Raw genomic sequence first — 18,792 nt, 5'->3', positions numbered from 1 at the left:
AGCACAAAAACACACACAGGTACACACGCGCGCGCACACACCCTCTACCTGGTGCGGCGAATGAGCTACGTCACTCCCCGCTTCCAATGAGACAAGAGAAATGAGGAAGACCAGTCCTTCCACCGGGCAGAGAGAACAGAAGTCATTACCAAAAAAAAGGTCTCCCTGCCCAGTTAGTTTAAAGTGGTTGAGTGAAGTTTTGCCGTTCTTTTGTGGAAACAGGAGGGATGGTGCGCAGCTGGGCTGACGGCAGGTGCGCCCGGTTTGTGGAGCGACACCAGTCAGCGCTGAATTTTGCGCTGTTGGTTGTCGGTTACATCCTTTACCTCATAATCGGCGCCGGGATCTTTTCCGCCATCGAGATGCCCTACGAGCACGAGCTTCGGCAGGAGCTGAAAGCGGCCCGGCAACACTTCCTGAGCAACAACACCTGTGTGTCCGACGCGCGCCTGGAGGAGCTCCTGGCCCGCGCGCTGGAGGCCAATAACTATGGCGTGTCCTTGCTGGGTAACGACACCAGCCGCAACTGGGACTTTGTGTCCTCCCTGTTCTTCACCAGCACCGTCCTGACCACAACGGGTGAGTTACTGGAGGGTCTTCCCAATGATTTAAAGTCTGCATAAAAACAATAGTAAGGTTAATGTTACGAGAACTGTCTCTGTATGAGGAATAAGTAAACTATTTGTTAACCATTAATTAAGTCATTAGTTTTAGCTCACAAATCCTCTGCATGTTTTTGTGTTTTCAGGTTATGGCCACACTGTTCCTCTCTCAGATGAAGGGAAGGCCTTCTGTATCTTCTACTCCCTCTTCGGGGTCCCAGTTACCCTCTTCTTCCTCTCTGCTGTGGTGCAGAGGATCATGGTCTTGGTGACTCAACGCCCAGTGTCCTACTTCCACCGTCGATGGGCCATGTCCAGATCAAAGCTAGCTGCCATCCATGCCACCTGCCTCGCCCTCGTCATGATGCTGTTACTCCTCATCATCCCTGCGTGGATCTTTATCAACCTGGAGAAAGAGTGGAACTTTCTGGAGTCTCTGTATTTCTGTTTCATCTCCCTGACAACCATTGGCCTCGGGGATTATGTCCCTGGAGAGACCCATAGTAAAGAGGCCAACCCACACCCACAGCTCTACAGGCTGACCATCACAGGTGAGTAGCTGTCAGGGGATCACCAAAAGCCATACACAAAAATCATAAAAAAAACACAATTTCATTTAACATTGATAACATGTCTATCACTAGTTCATTCTGTTTTTCTCCATTTACTATTATGGCTTTGATAAATTTAAACAAAGCCATGAGAGGTAGCCACTACACCCATTATTTATAGAGCCAACCCTTATCAGTCACACTGTATTGGTCTTTGTTCCTTCATGTTGCTGTTGTGTGTGTTTACTGTCCCAGCCTACTTGCTTCTGGGCTTGGTGTTTGTCCTGGTGGTGGTGGAAACGTGTTGCGAACTTCCCCAGATGAGACGCCTCCGACAGAGGTTCTACCGAGAAAATGTTCAGGAGCTGGACTCCGAGACCACCAACATCATCGACCAGGATGACTTGAGCGACCAGCTGACTGACCCCTCGGACCACGTGACAGGTCACCTTCCAGTCATCGCATCTGTGTCACAACAGGCCGCGTCCTTACGGCAAGACAACAAGTCAATGCCCTATACCCCAGCATCAGGATCAGCTGTTAACAGCGAAATGAGATGACAGATTGTCTGCCACACATTGTTTTTAAGGGACTGGTCTATAAAATTTAACCCTGTGCATGGCGGCTCAGGACATACTGGCACTGACCGCTATCTAAATGTGATATACATATGAGTATATAAGCAGTCTTACTATGCCTATGTGTATATCGACATTTAGACTTGGTCACTTAAGTACTTAAAAAGTGATTTCTTTCTGCTGTTGCCAACATCAATACACATGTGGTGTAAAAGCAGGAACCACCCAGAGATAATCAGGATGGCGTTGTTTTCTTGTTCTCTGTTGCTCCGTTCCCTACAGATAAGAGTTAGATCTATGACACAGAGGAAGGGCTGGGACCCAAAACGGAGGGAAACCCCACGAGTTTCCACTTCCTGCCAAAGTCTTGAGGCTATAATTCCAGTACAGGACACTTTGCACTAGAGGATTTCACATTGTATGATCTATTCCAGTATTTGCATAGGAAATTTGCCTTCTCTGAAGTCAGAAAGCAGTACCAGGAGAATGAGGCGCATCATCACTTGGCCTGTTGTACATTATTTGAAAGAATTCCAATTAAAAGAGTAAATAATGGTTCCTGGATGCTCACAGGATGATCAGACTTCAGCTCCTCATTGCATTTAATGATAAATGCAGGAATCTCTGTCTGTCTGGCTTTCTGTCTGTACTTTGATTTTCACAACTGCTCATCCGATCAACTTCAAACTTTCTGCGTGTATTTCTGAGGGCCTAAGACAGTGCATCGTCGACTGAAGATGTTTAAGCTTGATTAATGCAGGCAAAGAAATCAGTCCCTAGTGGCAGAAACATGTTCAACCAGCCCTACACTAATTTACAAAGTTCAGTGAAGTCATTGTACTGCAAGATGTGCCCTCTTACCACTAGAGGGCAGCACTTTCATTTTATGTAAGAGGTTTACATGTTACTGGGAATTCCTCTCTCCTGCTGCTTAGGGGAGTGTTACTTAGAAATTAAGGTGCAAGAATATGTTATTGTTACAACTGAGTGTTAGAGAAAATGGTGTAGAACAAAGTTGTTTTAATATCTATATATTTTGTCAAAGCCGTCCTATTTTACAGGTGTCGAGTCATTTTTAATTCACTTGCAAAACAGCTTAAAACTGGTTAAAATCACAAAAATAAGAAGGATATGACTTGTCTTCCAAAGATCATTTTGCTGCTGGTTTCATTGCCATTTTGCTTTATGGGTTTTAATCAAGAGCAGAACTGGTAGTTCTTGGTAGTTTTTATAGAAATCCAATTATCTTTCTGGATAAAGAGTAAATAAATCATGCAACACTGAATATTGTTTAACTGATTGTTTTTTTCAAATGCGCAAATGACTAGCATATCAAACATTTTATAGAAACCTGGGTTATTTTATTTATACAGTATCATATTCACATCATAATTCAAGACACATGCAGACTGATGTGGGCACACACGTTCAAGCACACATTCAAACTCAGACGTACACGCTCACACAAAAACACAGCAAATGTCCTTCAACCAGGGAAGCAGAAATTGCTCCCTAAAGACAGAAAGCATTTGTCCTTCTGAAAAGTCCTTGAGTCCATGTGAGCTGCAGGGCTGTTGTGCAGCAGACGCTGACCTTTGATATCTTCACAAAGGCTTGAAATAGTTAAGATGACAAGTGTAAAGACCTTTTTCACAATACTGGTAAAATAACCTACACAAACGCACTCACAAACTCTCACACAAATTCATTCATACAGTATGTGTGTGTGTTTATATGATCTGTGGCTGCTTAGAGCAACGGGGCCAGAAAGGGCGCAAGCAGAAGATGAGGAGCACAACGAGCAGTATTGGGATGACGGTGACGATGGAGACGTAACCGGCATAGGGCAGAGGGGGAGAGTCAGGAGCCTCAGCTGGAATCATGTTGGTCAGATTCAACATGTAGCCCAGAGTCCAGCCTGCGTCGCTGCCTTTTATCTGGACACCACGCAAGAAGAGAGAAAACTATCACTGTCATTTACTGACTGGTACTAGTACTACAGGCCAGTACAATTTAGAAGTACTGATACTGATAAGTGATACACAACAACACACAAAAGAACTATCTAGAGCCTCCTGCACGTCTCCTGGCTCTCAACCACATTCACACATACAGACTTCCATAAAGTCACCATCACAGGTTCAGCTGCTTCACTCCCACCTGACTAATAAGGACCAATCACGTTCATTCAGGTGCACAACATGGCCTCTACAATGTGACACGTTTCATTACTCTGGGAGATGTGGTGCCAATGGCTTTTTTATTTGGTGGGCGACTGTATCATGTTGCTACACAAAGACTCTGTGGTCGTTTGGTGCAGATTCTGGGACAGAGGAGAGTTGAGTTTCACAGTGTTTTCAGGAGAAAACTATCACTCCTTCCTCCTGCTGAGGAGCCCCTCACCTGATTCCACCTCGCCGCTAGTCCTGGGTCTGAGGTAAGAGCCTGCTGCTGTGCTGCTTGTGCTTTCATTTACTGCTGCTGATGTTTGTTTTATGCTTGGTGACGATTTTAAACTGGCAATGAGGCTGTGCTGATGCTGTTATTTTGCCTGAAATGGCTTGAATTAAGCTTGAATTAAGCTTGCGTGGATCTATATTGCTCCCACATGCTCATTGGTGATTTTGTGTAGTTGTAAGTTTGCTTTAAAGTAATGCTGTTAAATCACTTGTTGGTGGTGAAAAAATAATTTATGGTAGCATATTTTAATGGATTGGCTGTAGTTTGGCATGTACATTGTACTTTCTTGTTTTAATGACCAAATAGTTAAAGGTACTGCTCCTGCTAATTCACTGCATTGGTATATCTTTCTCTGATGGTGTTAGCATTTTTGGGGCGTTTTCTTTCTGTACTGGCTCACTGTAATCCAGGTCTCTGGCAGAGGCTATATATACTGGTTGTCTTGCTTAATTTGCAACTATTTTGGTAATCAAATAATTATTTTAGTTATTTTTCAAGGAAAAATGCCAACATTTGCTTTTTCTAGCCTTTCAGCTCTGTGGTTTGATGGTTGTGGCAGATGAAACTGCTACATGCTTGTTGCATGCACTTTGGATGGAAGGTTTTGGCTCTGTTGTTTTGAGAGTGGGGTCTTATGTGCTCCTTGTATGCTGTTCATTTGTAAGCAAGGGACAATCATTTGTTTTGGGGAGTTCACTCAGCCAAATCCTGGCTGCTGCTTGGATTCTTTGACAGCTACCTCGAACACCAGAGCCTTTTCTGCTAAATCTAACTTATTTATTTAGAGCCTTATAACCATTAACTATAATGGTTAGTTCCCTCACGTGTGTTTATGACTGAATTGAAGAAATGCGTATCAGGTGTCTTGAAACTGTTTGACATTGTCTTATAAGGTTGTTGTGAGGTTTTCTAGCCTGAGCCCATGCTTGATGGATAATTTTAGAACTGCTAGTACTCTAATCCTAACCCTAACACTCTGAAAGTCTTAAAATGGCCCTTTTAAGTAAGAAAGAATTGGTTAGAATCACTCACTTTTCCAAAATATCCTAATTCTCAAGGTCTAAAGCTCAAAGGTTGTTATGAAGATAGAAGTATAAAGGCACACACACACACACGTAGGATGTTAATTGTCAATAGGATATGACATAAATCAGAAGCGGGAATGGAGACAGGAAAGGAGTGGACGGTGACCTACTGACCTTCTTGATGAATTTTATGTTGGAGTAGGTCTCTGAGGTGAAGTTGTATCCTTCTGTCAGCAGGGTGAGGATGTATGTGCCAGAGAAACAGTATTCAGCCAGGTACTTTAATTTTACATCTGGATGCCGCTTTTTTATCTGTTCAAGCCATTCAAATGCAGTGATATCATTAGTGTTTAGTACTGGAGGGCCGGTGGATGTAGATAAGACATGAAGATGTAGATAAAGTTGCAGGACATTTTTTCCTGTGTGTAACTGGTACATAATTATACCCTGACCTGATCCCAAGGGGTAGCACAGTAGTGTGTGAGCTTTTCCTTGACTTCTTCAAGAGGGATGGATGTATCAGTCAGATTGAGGAAGTTCATCACAAAGTAGTAGGCAGAGAAGGCCTGCAGTGAGAGAGGGGAGGTGAGAGGAGGAGATGAGTTAAAAGGAAATGAACTTGTCTTGGCATCTTTAGAAAATGAAATAATTAGTTTATAAATACTTCTAAAAGAAATGCTCATAATTTTACTCTTAAGTCTTTTTCTGGCTTCACTGACTCAGATATTATTTGTCTCAAGGAAAATTGCTCACACAGTGAGGTATGGATTAGTCACAGTAACTGAGACATGCTGTTTCTGGAAAGATTACACATGCAAGATTACAGTGCTATGTGCACCATGATCAAAAGGGTGGCATAAATCTGAGAGAGATAAAAAACTGCATATCTGCATATCTAGATTCAGGATAAGTAAGAAAAAATGTTTTTTGATTGTAATTTGGGACAGTTGACACTTAAAGCAGCTGCTTCACCAGTTAATTTTAAGGAGTCTTTATGTTCGGACGCAGATCAGAAACATTTTGGTGAACAAGCAGCACTCGCTACATCAGCCATCTCTGATCAGAAAAAGTCACGCTGAAAACAGAAGTTACTCTGTGTACTGGGCACACAGTAATGACAACAGATCCGTATGTTGTGTAATTTCTGTGTCCAAACATAACACAGCGCCTCATCGGTTACTGAGATATGCTGATAAATAAACACCGGTAACTGTGTTACCTTACCCCATATGGCCCCTGCAAAAGTGGCTGGAAGACCCCATTGAAAGAGCATTGGCTGTATTTGCAGTATGTAAAGTTGAAGACACTTTTGACGACTTCTTGGCATTGTGAGAAGTTTCCTTTCCCCGTGTGAGTAAAGTTTGCAGGAGCTTCCTGGGGTTTCCTGTCTGACACACAGGGGCTGTCATAGAGGACTTTGTACGCCTTTGTCTCGGTGTAGCCAGGGTGGAAACAAGGATCAAATATTTTTCCTGGACCTGACTAGGAGAGAGAGTGAGATAAAGAGGTGTAAGAGACAGCGAGGAAGCTAACTGAATTTCATGTCAGTATTGTTGCGTTTAAGTCTTGAATCATCTCACATTTGATTAGATTTACATTAATGTTAACAGAGAAACTTTAGTGAGAAGTTTACCTCAGTCTGTCGTGCCAGTGTCATTCGTAGCGCCTGGTCTTTCCCATAACACAGGAAGCTGTGAGTATAAAGGTTATAGTCATTTCCGTAGAGTCGGAAAGTTACGGCGTTGCTGGGTGACTCTGAGCCGTCGTAATTATCAGATACAAAGCTAATCTGTGTGGAAGCACCGCCAAGATCAAGAGCACCCGTGGTTTCTAAGCCCTGCAGCAGAGACAAAAGGTACTGAAGTCAGTGCAGGGCAGGAGCAGTAACTGACACACACAAAGCACATCTAAAGGTGAACGAACTTGCATGGACGTGTATGCAGACAGTCTGTGTGGGTACAGACCTGTTTGAGGCGATCATCCAAGTAGTTGACTGTGACCCAGCCAAAGGCGCCCTCTTCCTGGCCACTAAGGATTCTTGCTCCCTGAAAGGAAAAAGGGGACTTTTGCAGGGTTTTCTCCACAGCCTGAAAGACTTTGTCTGACGCCGAGCTGTTCTCCTCCCTGCATGCGGACACACACACATTCATTAGATTGATTCACATCCATAATTCAGATCAATACAGCTGCACATAAATAATAAACAGACTGTGTCGTATATAATGGATTTGACAGTAACATATTCACTGCTAAGAGATAAATCACAAAATAGGCGGATGGAAAAGGTTACAGATGGCAGCACTTTGACTGCAAAAACAATTGCAGTGTTGAGGCTTGGGATACGATCACACCAGTGTAAACATGGAAAGGCCTATTGTGATTTTTTTTTTTTTTTTTTTTATTAATTTATTTTTTTTATGTTTGATTATGGGGTGTGTATCTGTGTGTAGATGTGTACCGTACTTGAGCAGTCTCATTCCTGCAGTAGCCCCCAGATAAAGAGGGGTCTCGTGGTGCCTTTTTCCAGGCACTCGCTGCTTGGCCTCCTGCATGCACTCACTCAGAGACTCTCCTGCCTTCCAAGGAGCAGATGCGTAGCTAGAGATACCTGGACCTGCAGGAAGAACAAAATACCAATTCAGCCCAAATTTACTGACCATAAAACACAATGAGACCCTTGAGTCCAGAGATGCTGGCCTTCTTGGGGGTTGAAGGTCATACGTAGAAGAGCTTGGTGAAGATGTTGTCAGGGTATTTGCTTTTCTGTGAGCATGCCTGATGTACCTTCGTTTAAGCAAGTACTTAATCCTCAAATTGCTCCATTGGAGTAATTTCTCATCTAACAATATTTTGTTATACCCTGTCTGTGGCGCTCATCCTTGAGACTGGTTGCCTCTAAATCTTTAAAAACAGCTCACAAATATATAATTTTATTATTATTAATAATAATAATAACAGCTGGACATTGTTGTTTAAAGCAAACCTTATTCAGACAAGTGTGTTGATCCTGTGGTCTGCGGGGAATCCACTCACTGGTGCCTATGAAAGCGTTCTACTTTAAGCTTTGATAACTGATGGTATTTACATAACGAGGGAGGCCATCACACTCAGACGGTGCTTTGATAGATAAAAAGCAGTAGTTAAATCATCTCACAGAGGAGAAGCAAACAGCAGGAGTCCTTTTGACAGATCTGTCTGTTGTGTAGTGCGTGTTCATAATTCAGCAAAAACAACTGGTTGCATAAGAATGTTCCTTTTTTGCAGAGGCACTGTAGACACACATTTTATTTTCATACTAGTTCCAATGCAAAATAGAACTTTATATATTAAGGTGTTATGTTGTAACTAATGCCTTTATTGAACATTGTGTTAAATGAACACGTATTTAGAAGAGGGACACACATTGGTTTTCTTGCCTACTATTTTTTGGCTGGGCAAGGTATTTTCCTGGAGACTTTTTGTCAATGTTAGATTGCCAGACACAGCTAAGCTAAACTAGGCTAATTGCCAGCTGGCTCTAGCTTCACATTTAGGAAAACTTCAGCTTGCCATGTTGTGTAAACCTATTTGTTTGGTGTAAATCCATCTCCAGAGTAATTTGCTTTGTCGCATTAAGCTGGGTGTTTAATCCATCCAATGAATCATTTGACTTATCTTCAGAAGAAGCTGCAGAACATCTGGACCAAAATCCATTTATTGAGACCTTATAATGTTTACAACTGCACACTTGATGACACTTGATGATTAGTCAATTAATTGATTAGAGGAGGGACAAAAACATTAATCAGCAACTATGTGAAGATTTGCATTAATGTGCATTAGAGGTTGTGCATTTGAATGTGAAGGATGAGTGTGTCTGTGTCACACATTGTGCAGCACATTGTACCTTTGACTTTGCAGGAATGTGTCTGTTCAACTCTCCCAGTGTTGTTATCTTTCTCTGCTGGCCACTCGTAGATATACAGAGCTGTGTGGGAGGATCCAGCATCCAGCACAATCCCATACTGTAGCGGAGACAGACGGAGGAGTTCCAGTTCAGTGCTCAGTGACATTAACTCTGGATGACTTCAGTCCAGACATACAGTTTAAACATTCATTGTAAATGTGATGGAGCTTATCCTTCATCTCATGGTGTATGCCTCGCTGTGTGCGTATTGATGTTGTGCAATGTTGGAGGATTCATCTACCAACTGCAAGTCGGTCCCACACAAAGCATGACCATGAGGTGGAAGATAATGTCCATCACAGTAATGACATTGACAAACCTCCCGGAGCTGCTGCATATCAGGGAAATGTTTATCTATGCAAATAGTAGTAGTAAGTATTAGTTTAGCACTGAAGCTGTCTAGTAAAACAGTACCCTGGAGACTGTAGTGACTAATAGCTGTGAGATTCACATACGCCATATATGGTGATGGGTTTCTAGAACCAGTACTACAGGTTGAGGTCATATTGACAATAGACCTTATTTGGCTTGTGGACTTTGGACTCAGATTCCACTGAACTGCAGTGAGCTCCCACACCCTCTACCATACCTTGTACTTTTGGGGGAGAGGCATGTTCTGCAAAACTGCTACTGTCACCAAGGCAACAATCGCTATGACGCCAATCACAGAGATGATGATGGTCACAGGCGAGTGCCAGGGGTTCTTCTCTTTCATCTCTGAGAGCGGGGGTGGAAAGACAGACAGAGAGGAAGGAGAGGCGAGAGGGTTGTCGGGGGGTGGAAAGGGGAAGATGGGGACACATTGGAAAGAGAAAGGGGGTGTGTGTTAGCCACGTATTGCATCCAGATGTGAGTGATGTCACAGCATGTGTATTTGTTTGTAGGAGAGAGTCCGTCCTGGGGTTGCGGAGAGTGTTTAATTGTATTATTTTGTAACCAAGGGCAACAGATGGATTTCTGGTTTGCTGTGTCTGAACTCACACCAGCCTAATTGTAGGGGGTGGGGGGGGGTGTTGTTTCAGTGAACACACATTTGGAAGGTTAATGCTGAAAGATCAACAAGATTTCCACTTTGAAAAATGATTAAAAGGGAGTTGAGTTGTTGATACAAAACATGAGGGTAGTTGAATCACAAAGAGAACTTCTATATTGTGGAAATGTTGACCTATTATAATCAAAGCTATAGCAATAAGTCAGTGTTGGCAAACAGTAATGAATAATTTTACCATCCTGTTATGGGTAATATTTTAATCCTGGATAAATGTGCCACTTCTTTGTTTCGTTCCCATTCCTTCCTGAGTAGACACTGAGTTTCCACTGTTTACTAGTGAGATTTGAAATACACATACACACGTACGTACACGTACACACAGATGCTATTGTTGATCATATCTGCTTATATATTCACAGTTTTATAAAGGGACATAAAGGGTGTAGCAGTCTGTATTCACAAGGCTATTGTGATGGAAAAGAGATGAAAAAGATACCAGCTGGAATTGTAAAGTACATGAACTCTCTCTCTCTCTCTCTCTCTCTCTCTCTCTCTCTCTCTCTCTCTCAAACACACTCACACAGACATGGTTGATCATTACCAAGGTAATTTCAGTGGCAGACACTATCTAAGTGTTCGTGACAGCTGGCACACATTTATAAACACAAACATTTTGGAAATGGACTTTAGAATACAGTATGCAATCCATGAGGACATAGAAAGACAAGCGCACACACACACTGTGTGTCTGTTGGGTGCATCAACAGGACTTGCAGCAGTGATAGTAAACCTGACCTTTGTCTACTGTGGGTAAACAGAAAAACCAAAACCTAAAGTACCTAAAGTACATTAAAGAAGCGAACCAATGGTGAACAGAGCGGAAAAGAGAGCACTTACCTCTGTTGTCTACTTCAATGAACTTACCACTGACCACTGACAGGAGAGGGAGGGAGGGAGGGAGGGCAAAAGAGAGAGTGGGACAGAGAGAGAGAGGGACAGAGAGAGAGAGAGAGAGAGAGAGAGAGAGAGAGAGAGAGAGACAGAGAGAGAGAGACAGAGAGAGAGAGAGAGAGGTGGGGGTTGGGGTGGTAGTGGGATCTATGTGTGTGTGTGTGTTTGGGAAGTAAGAGAGGGAGGAACGGAGAGTAAGACAGAACAGGAAGAGAATGAACAGAGGGGAGGTAGCACAGTGATAAGATGAGGAGAGGTTTTTCCGTCGTGGCTGAATGGATTAGAATAAATCTATGTGTGTGTGTCTCTGGTGAAGCGGCTGTGGAGCGGAGTTTGGAGTTTGGCATTTCCTCCCCAAGCTGGGGCAGCAGAGCCGGTCACTATGGAGACGCTGCTAAAGTGTGTTTGTGCGTGTGTCAGTGCACTCTCGTGTGCACGTGAATCCCTTTTTAAAAAGGACACACTCTCTCTCTCTCTCTGTCTGTCTGTGAACTAATGAGAGTCACTCGCCCCAGCACTACTCTCTCTCTCTCTGTTCATTCTGTGTAGGAGGGAGGGGAAGTGGGGACTCCCTTGTTTAGCTGTTTTTTATTACTGGCAAGCTGTGATGTCATCTCTGTGACGGATCGGGATCCCCTGCCTTTCTCTGAGGTTGCGTGCGTGTGTGTGTGTGCGCGTGCGCATGTGTGTGTGTGTGTGTGTGTGAGAACAATAAGGGTTGCTGGAGAGCTAGTGTGTGTGTGTGCAGACCCAAAACATGACCTGCCTGCAAATTTGTTGATCCATTCACAGATCCATCCCTTATTTTCCGTTCCCTGTACACTCACGAAAAATACGCAAATACTTGTATTTAGACACGAACTTAACTATTATCGTTTACATCAGTTATCATTCATTAACTTTCCTTCTTGGAAGAAGTCGTATGACTCAAAGCCTCCCAGTCTCTACATGTGTTCTGTGATTGTTTGACCGTTCGCTCTTGTCACTTCCAAGCAGACACTCAAAGTTCAGTGCCATGTTTTCCCTTTTAAAGCATTGCCCTGGGTCTGTCTAAACCAGATAAGATCTGGCTGTTTATTTAATGAGTATTCTCTAAGTGAGCACAGCTTCGTCTTGCATCTGAAATCTTATATATATATCTTTTTTGTAAGTGTAGTGCCAGTGTAGTATCCTGCATGTCTCCTTTGGAAATTAAAACACTATCACCCCTACAACAAATTGGAAGTATAAAACACAGAGAGAGAGAGACATGTCCATTTGCATGTAAAAGGTCTGTGGCTGCTTTAGGCATAAATGGCCCTCCACACGGCTGACCTTTGACCCCCTTTGACCCCTTTGGATATGACCCATAAAATACAAAAACATGTATGTTTTGTGCCGTTACTCTTAGGCTTCTAAATGGATCATGACTGGATTTGGTTGACTGATCGTCTTCACCGTAGCCACATGATGGAACTAAATCTGGGAAAAGCAGTGGGAATCAGGATGCAGCTGAGCTAGGACAAACAAACTTTATTTATTTTACATTTATGATAATTAAGTAAACATATGTTGTTAAACTTTCAAGTCTTTCCAGTACCTCTAAAGGGGAAAAAGCCCACTATCTGAACAAAAGATCATTAGTTGACACAGTTGTTTTTAGTTTTTGTTCAAAACATATGAGTATGAATTGCTGTCAAATGCTTAACATTTCAGCTAAGATTTTATGGTTTTATTTAAAAAAAAAAAGTGTTTGTGATTTCTAAGTGTACACATTTGGAAAACACAGGGAATTCAGTGGTATGACATAACAAACCAGACACAGACAACTTCTGTATAAAAGCCGCCACATTGGTGTCAGTCATCAAAACCCCATCCAGTGCCAACCATGGTGGAGGTCCAACCGCTAATCCAGACTGCATTACTGTCTGAACTAAATTATGCGTCATACTTCAGTGGGATCATGGGACTCATAAAACATTTCCTCGAAGGTGTGCAGCTGCAGTAAAGTAAGAATGAAACCATGTGATTGCCACATACTGTATGTGTACTTGTAATGGTTCTGCTGGTTGAAGTAAACAACCAGCCTTACCATTAATAAATGACTCCATCAATGATAGCTGACTCCAACTAAACAACATCTGCTTGTTTTTATAGCAGGAATCAAAGTCTATGAGGGAAGTGGTTACAGTAGAACTATGAAGACACTTTGTAGTGACCGGGAATCTCACCCTTCCTTCTTGTTAAAGTCTGAGAGGCATTTAGCAACAGATGGAACAATTAGTTTCAGACAGCTCTGTTTCATCATGTGCAATCACTTACAGATGACTGTGTTGTTGGCAGCAGACAAAACAGATACAGATGCATAGCCACAAACACGTCGAGACAGAGAGCAAGGGCTTACCTGAGCTGCAAATTAAGGGCATGAAATCACTGAGGAACCCTCTTGGAACATCAACTCAGAGTGAAAACAGTGGATTTTAAGCCACACAAACACACAGATATGTACATCTGTGCTGGTGAGGAATTTTAATGACATAATGCATTCTAATGTGATCATAACTACACGCCTAACCCCATCCCTTTGGACTATCCCAAACCCAGTGTAATTCTGAAACCAAGCTGTGCCCTTCAAACGGCCATGTGAAGAAGGAAGGACCAAACAACTTGTCCTCACTTTCCAAAGCTGTCCTCAGCACAGCACAGATAGGCCTACAAATGTAGACACACAAACGCAATCGCGCCACAGTCTTTCCGTCTCTGACCGTTCCGTAAACACAAATGTATTGTTAAGGTGAGGCCAGGATTGTTCAAACTATGACGTGAGGAATGACAGAGTCGTGGGAAAAGGAGAGCACAGATGAACAAAAGTGGAAAACATAACATCTGCTATCACTCAGTGTATCTCTCTGAGACCTTTTCTGAGTTCAACACAAATATTTTAATAATTTTAAGAGTTTTTCTTTTAGTAAGCAAAGTAAATAAAAGCAGTAGTACGTGGTTCAACTAACTTTTGCTTATCAGGAAGTGGAAAAGAAAGCACTGTAGAAGAGAGACTTGAGATTTAACATTAACTTCTGTTGTCTGCAGTAGAAACGAGCATTGTTTAGATGATTCAGATCATTTACCTACAAAAACAATGTTCAGCAACTCTGACACAAAGCATAACATTCACAACACAAATCCATTTTATTGCCTCGTCATGACAATTAACAACATTCATTCCCTGATCCTTAAAATTCAATTTAATCCTCACTGATGGTAATGTTTACCTAAACGTAATCTTAAATGGAATCTTTAAACATAAGCCCTGACTCTAAACTGGCTTAGGTAAGACATGAAACCAGTTCATGTAGCAAAAACCAAGTCTAAAGTTCAAACTGGTTTTTACAAGTTTAAAAGTACAGCACATACAAATACTTGCAAACAAAACAACACTCCATCCTCACGCAGAGAGGTGCACAGCTGTGAAGTTCACTCTGAAAGTACTTTAAAACCCAGTAAGGTCCTTGTTTAAGTTTTATGACTTATGACATAAAGGAGTCTCCACCCAGGTTGATCTGAAACTTTGGGCTCATAAATCTGAGATAACACAACAGCAAAAGAGAGGAAGAGAAAGAGAAGAAGAGGGCCATTCTGAATCAGCAGATCCTGAAACGGGTTGTTCCTTTGCATTCAGCGATGAGTTAAATGTGACACAGTTGAGGATCAAGCGTGCGGTTTCATAATGATGGCAACAACAACATCCCTGCAAGGCAGGTCTTAAATTTGCTGTGCTGCTCTGGTGGTTAGGCTTTAGCAAGTCATAATTCTCTGTTTGGACGCGTGTACACGTAATACATGTGTGACATAGGCAGTCACCACAACTCGCAGTACACCGTGATGAAACAAGTGTTTAAATTCTTTAGTTAAGTAAAATGATACTCGGGCAGGTAGGTCAGAAGCAAGGACAGAAAGATAGAAGACAATAAGGAACACCAAGACCTATTTTTCCAACAAATAGTAAAAGATATAATAATTTGAATAGAGGGCACTTGACAGTGATGGATATGAACTGAATCCACAGAAACATAAACACCCACAAAAATACCCCCTAAAATGATAAAGACATCCACCATTCTCACAAACATACACCATTGTGCCTCAGAACACACTGTACTTGAGTTGTCGTTGGGCCTCTTGCTTCAGTTTTTTTTCCAATTAATCACTCAGGGCTTTGTTTGTCCTACTCTGAATTAGCAGCTTTATAAATACTCTTGTCCGGGCCATTGTGAAACAGCACAGTGAAACGTCTGCTGCTTCCTGAAATATGGGAACCTCTGGCGGCGTCATATGATGAGAAAGGAAGCATCTCTGCTCACCATAGGGAAGTGCTCTGTGCTTGTTGGTGTTCAGTCCAGAATGACTTCACCCACAGGACAGACTGACATTAACCCTGGGCTGGTCTAGCCTGACCTTCAGCAGAGGGGGGAAAAAAAATAGCCATTGCTGTTTTACTCCAAAGCGTGTTGCTTAACATGCTCAGTCGGGAAATAAGAGCTGCAAATCTAATTTAATTCCCACAATGGTGACTTGGTGTTTACTTTCATCTACATAGTGGCCATCAGTTTAGATAACATATCAGTCACTTAACATAAGCAAATTTGGCTTTTGTATACACTTTCCAGTCTTGAATTCACTGATACCTACGTAGTTTAAAACAAACCTTTTTAGGTGCAAACAATATTAGGCTCAGTTGATGTTAACAGGTCAAATAACCCAGTATACAAACAGCTAAAATAAAAAAGTGGATACTAGCCATGCAGACATGAGATTTACCTCCTCATCAATTAGTTCCGTACCTTTTCAGGTTCAAACAGAACCCAAAGTTCTTAATGTGAAACTTCGGGTAAGGTATTAGTCACTAAACATAAACAAACATGACTGTATACTGATAGCCTGGTAGACTAAACCAAGCTTTTTGGGAGCAAATAATGTTTGTCTTACTTAAATTCTCAACTCTCATTGCGTGGATTTGACTTGTCAACAAAAGCGGTTCCCCGTCTGGTTCGTACTGAGCATGACATATGATTGCTATAACAGTAATCAGCTGATTGCTTTATCGAGCCATCAGTACAAATATTGGATCATATTGTCAGATATATTGACAACTAAGCCTTAACCAACCCTTATCAAATGTATTCAGTTAATCAGATAATGTTGTGCAGTTACCCTCAGCCACACGCACTTTGCCTGATAAAGTCGCATAAATGTCACATGATCTTAAGAGTGCCACTGTGTAAGTGTTCCACTGTGTTAATCCACTGTGAAATAATCACACGGATCCCTCAACTCCGCGCTAAATCCCATGTGCAAAACACACATACACACAGGCACCTGCTTATGCCGCCCGTACGCACGCTCAGGCACATGCTTGAAAAGTCACACACCTGCCCCACACTGCTACACAGCTGCTACATGCAAGCAAAGCAAGTCCCACAGTTGGAAGAGAACACACACTCACCTGATACTTAACATTTACTGATACTTTACATTTACTGTACAGACTGCTAGTACATCCTACTGCTAGATACACTGGGTGATAGGAATTTTCTGCGCTCCTGTGTGCATGTGTGTGTGTATGAGTGTGTGTGTGTGTGTGCCAGTCATAGGAGTACACCTACCTCTTTGTGCGGACATGGGTTCTTTCTCAGCAGCAACACAATGCTCTTTCTATTCTTTGCCCCTCTCCCTCTCCCTCTATCTCTCACTCTCTCTCCCTCTCTTTCTCTCTAACCTTCTCTCTTCCTCTCTCTCTCTCTCTGTGGTAACACAGCTCTCTGCTCAGTGTAACGTTTTTCAGCACCTCCTTTCACATACACTCGCTTTATTAGGAGAAGCAGAGCTTCCCTCCTCCTCCTGCTCAGCCCACTCTCCTTCTTTCCAGGCGCCTTTAACGGTGCTTCTGTTGCTCTTTAGCTCTCTCGCTCTCTCGCTCTCTCTCTCTCTCTCTCTCTGCACCTCTGTCATTCTTTCTGCCGCTGTCACTCTTTTACTTACTCGTGCTGCCTTTTCTCATTTCCCCACTTTCTGCATCTCCCTCTTGATCTGTCTCTCTGCCTAAACTCTCCCGCTCTGCTTCTCCACTGGAGTCTTTTTTTTTTTTATTTAAATCATTTTCCTTCTGCCTCTCTTTCTCTTTGTCATTTTCTCTGTCTTGTAAAGTGGGTCAAACATGAAAGCAGTGTTAGATCTGGATGGAGCTGGAGCTGAAGCTGGAGGGATATTGGAGAGAGAGCAGCAGCAGAACTCAGTCTCCTGCTTAAGTCTTTGATAACCAGCACCCCAGTTTTAACAGATGTAATCTTGATTCTTTCAAAAAAAAAAAAAAGGTCTCCTCTAAAGTTAATTGTAAGAGGTATTATGTAAGGTTTATACATGCAGACCAGCAGGAAGCTTCCATTTCCGGATGATGAAGAAACCTTGAGTCCAGGGCCATGACATGCACACTGCCACCTGTGTGTGTGTGTGTACTTGTTATGCACATCTATCAAGGCTGAAAAACAAGAAACAGAATCAGAATCATCAGTAAGTAGAAGATCTTATGAATAAATTGGTCTGTAAATGTTCAGAATTCATGGATTAAAATTATTTTTTTGTAAAGCGGCAGTTTCACAATAGCAGGGGGGACAGAGCCACAGGAAGCTACTTACTGACAATATCAAGAAAGGGAATATTTAAAACAGGAGATGGTTCCTTGAAAGATTAGATGGTATAGGGTCTAACGTTCTACTAATCTTATATGTGAAGAAATTCAGAAAGTCATCAACATCGAATGAAGAGCTATCGGCAGGGGTGTTCTGTGTTGGGTTTAGAAACACTGTAAAACAGAAACCGTGGATTCCTTTTATTAATGCTAATCTCCTTCAAGATGGCAGCAATGTCCTATTGCTCTGCTTGAATCTGAAAACGCTCCATCAGTCCGTCACTAAATATGAAAATCATCATTAGTCACGGTAAATATCTATCTATCCAGTGGTGTGCACAGTGAGAGAGCAAGGGGGGGTTCCTGCCTCTGCTACTTATTCTCTGAGTGCCAGAGTCTCAGTACCCCCACATACCCCTCTAGTCAGCTTTAGTGTCTCTCCGCTTGGTACATCTTTAGAGAGTCCAAGTGTCTCCTAAGTGCTGATCTGCTTGGTCCAAATACAACTCTGATAAAGCCAAAACTCCATCTGTTCTGCATAATTTACCCTGTAGTGCCTTTAAGTGCTGTTTAGTTAGTCCACGTAGCTCCTAAACGCCCCTCTGGTTGCTTAAAGGAATTGTTTGTAATTTTGGTAAATGTACTTATTTACCTTCTTGCTGAGAAGTAGATGAGAAGATAGATGTCACTCTCAAACTAGTACGGTAAATATATATTTCAGAATGTCTGTTGCACATTTATAACTTACATTTCAGAGCTGGTTACGTATCCAGACTTTGTCTTGTCTTTGCCACACATGAGACTCATACTTGTCCCTTAAGTGCAGTGGCACATGCACAGACTCTTTACCTCAGCTGACACACTGAAATAATATCTGTAGCTACACAATCTGACACGCTTAAATTTTCGGAGGCTACTTGAGCAAAATACTGAAGGCCCTAGTTCATAGGCTTGAATTATTGACAATGATACTAGGGAAAGTTTAACTGGAAGGATGTGACTCTTGAAATTTAGGTGAAGCGGT

General features: G+C 42.3%; 2 protein-coding genes across 3 annotated transcripts; one reads left to right on the top strand and one right to left on the bottom strand.

Annotated features, from left to right (window-relative positions):
* The first annotated feature begins 89 nt into the window (after window positions 1-89).
* On the top strand, window positions 90-2,852 carry LOC121175529 (potassium channel subfamily K member 1-like). The gene is made up of 3 exons (XM_041029315.1): window positions 90-579; window positions 749-1,153; window positions 1,409-2,852. Exons 1-3 carry the CDS (start codon window positions 228-230, stop codon window positions 1,711-1,713), a joined length of 1,062 nt encoding a protein of 353 aa, XP_040885249.1. The 5' UTR covers window positions 90-227; the 3' UTR covers window positions 1,714-2,852.
* A 158-nt stretch (window positions 2,853-3,010) lies between these two features.
* entpd1 (ectonucleoside triphosphate diphosphohydrolase 1) lies at window positions 3,011-17,030 on the bottom strand. Of its 2 annotated transcripts, none has more exons than XM_041029313.1 (10): window positions 16,747-17,030; window positions 9,752-9,879; window positions 9,103-9,220; window positions 7,680-7,830; window positions 7,181-7,340; window positions 6,850-7,053; window positions 6,441-6,698; window positions 5,669-5,782; window positions 5,391-5,528; window positions 3,011-3,668 (listed from the first exon to the last, which is right to left on the bottom strand). In XM_041029313.1, the coding sequence occupies exons 1-10, from the start codon at window positions 16,760-16,762 to the stop codon at window positions 3,462-3,464; spliced, it is 1,494 nt and encodes a 497-aa protein (XP_040885247.1). In that variant the 5' UTR covers window positions 16,763-17,030; the 3' UTR covers window positions 3,011-3,461. The 2 variants fall into 2 exon arrangements, with proteins under 2 accessions (XP_040885247.1, XP_040885248.1); XM_041029314.1 differs by lacking the exon at window positions 16,747-17,030 and adding an exon at window positions 11,051-11,122.
* Window positions 17,031-18,792: the final 1,762 nt, after the last annotated feature.

This window comes from Toxotes jaculatrix, chromosome 21, assembly GCF_017976425.1.
Source record: "Toxotes jaculatrix isolate fToxJac2 chromosome 21, fToxJac2.pri, whole genome shotgun sequence".
NCBI lineage: Eukaryota > Metazoa > Chordata > Actinopteri > Toxotidae > Toxotes > Toxotes jaculatrix.
This window is presented reverse-complemented; position numbering and strand designations above follow the sequence as displayed.

Excerpts from the sequence above, each read along its gene's own strand:
- LOC121175529 (XM_041029315.1), top strand. The coding sequence starts at position 228 with ATGGTGCGCAGCTGGGCTGACGGCAGGTGCGCCCGGTTTGTGGAGCGA. Across the intron at positions 580-748 it reads CACCGTCCTGACCACAACGG|GTTATGGCCACACTGTTCCT; the intron begins GTGAGTTACTGG and ends TTGTGTTTTCAG. Across the intron at positions 1,154-1,408 it reads CTACAGGCTGACCATCACAG|CCTACTTGCTTCTGGGCTTG; the intron begins GTGAGTAGCTGT and ends TTACTGTCCCAG.
- entpd1 (XM_041029313.1), bottom strand. Across the intron at positions 7,054-7,180 it reads TGGATGATCGCCTCAAACAG|GGCTTAGAAACCACGGGTGC; the intron begins GTCTGTACCCAC and ends TCTCTGCTGCAG. Across the intron at positions 5,529-5,668 it reads GTGCTACCCCTTGGGATCAG|ATAAAAAAGCGGCATCCAGA; the intron begins GTCAGGGTATAA and ends TGGCTTGAACAG.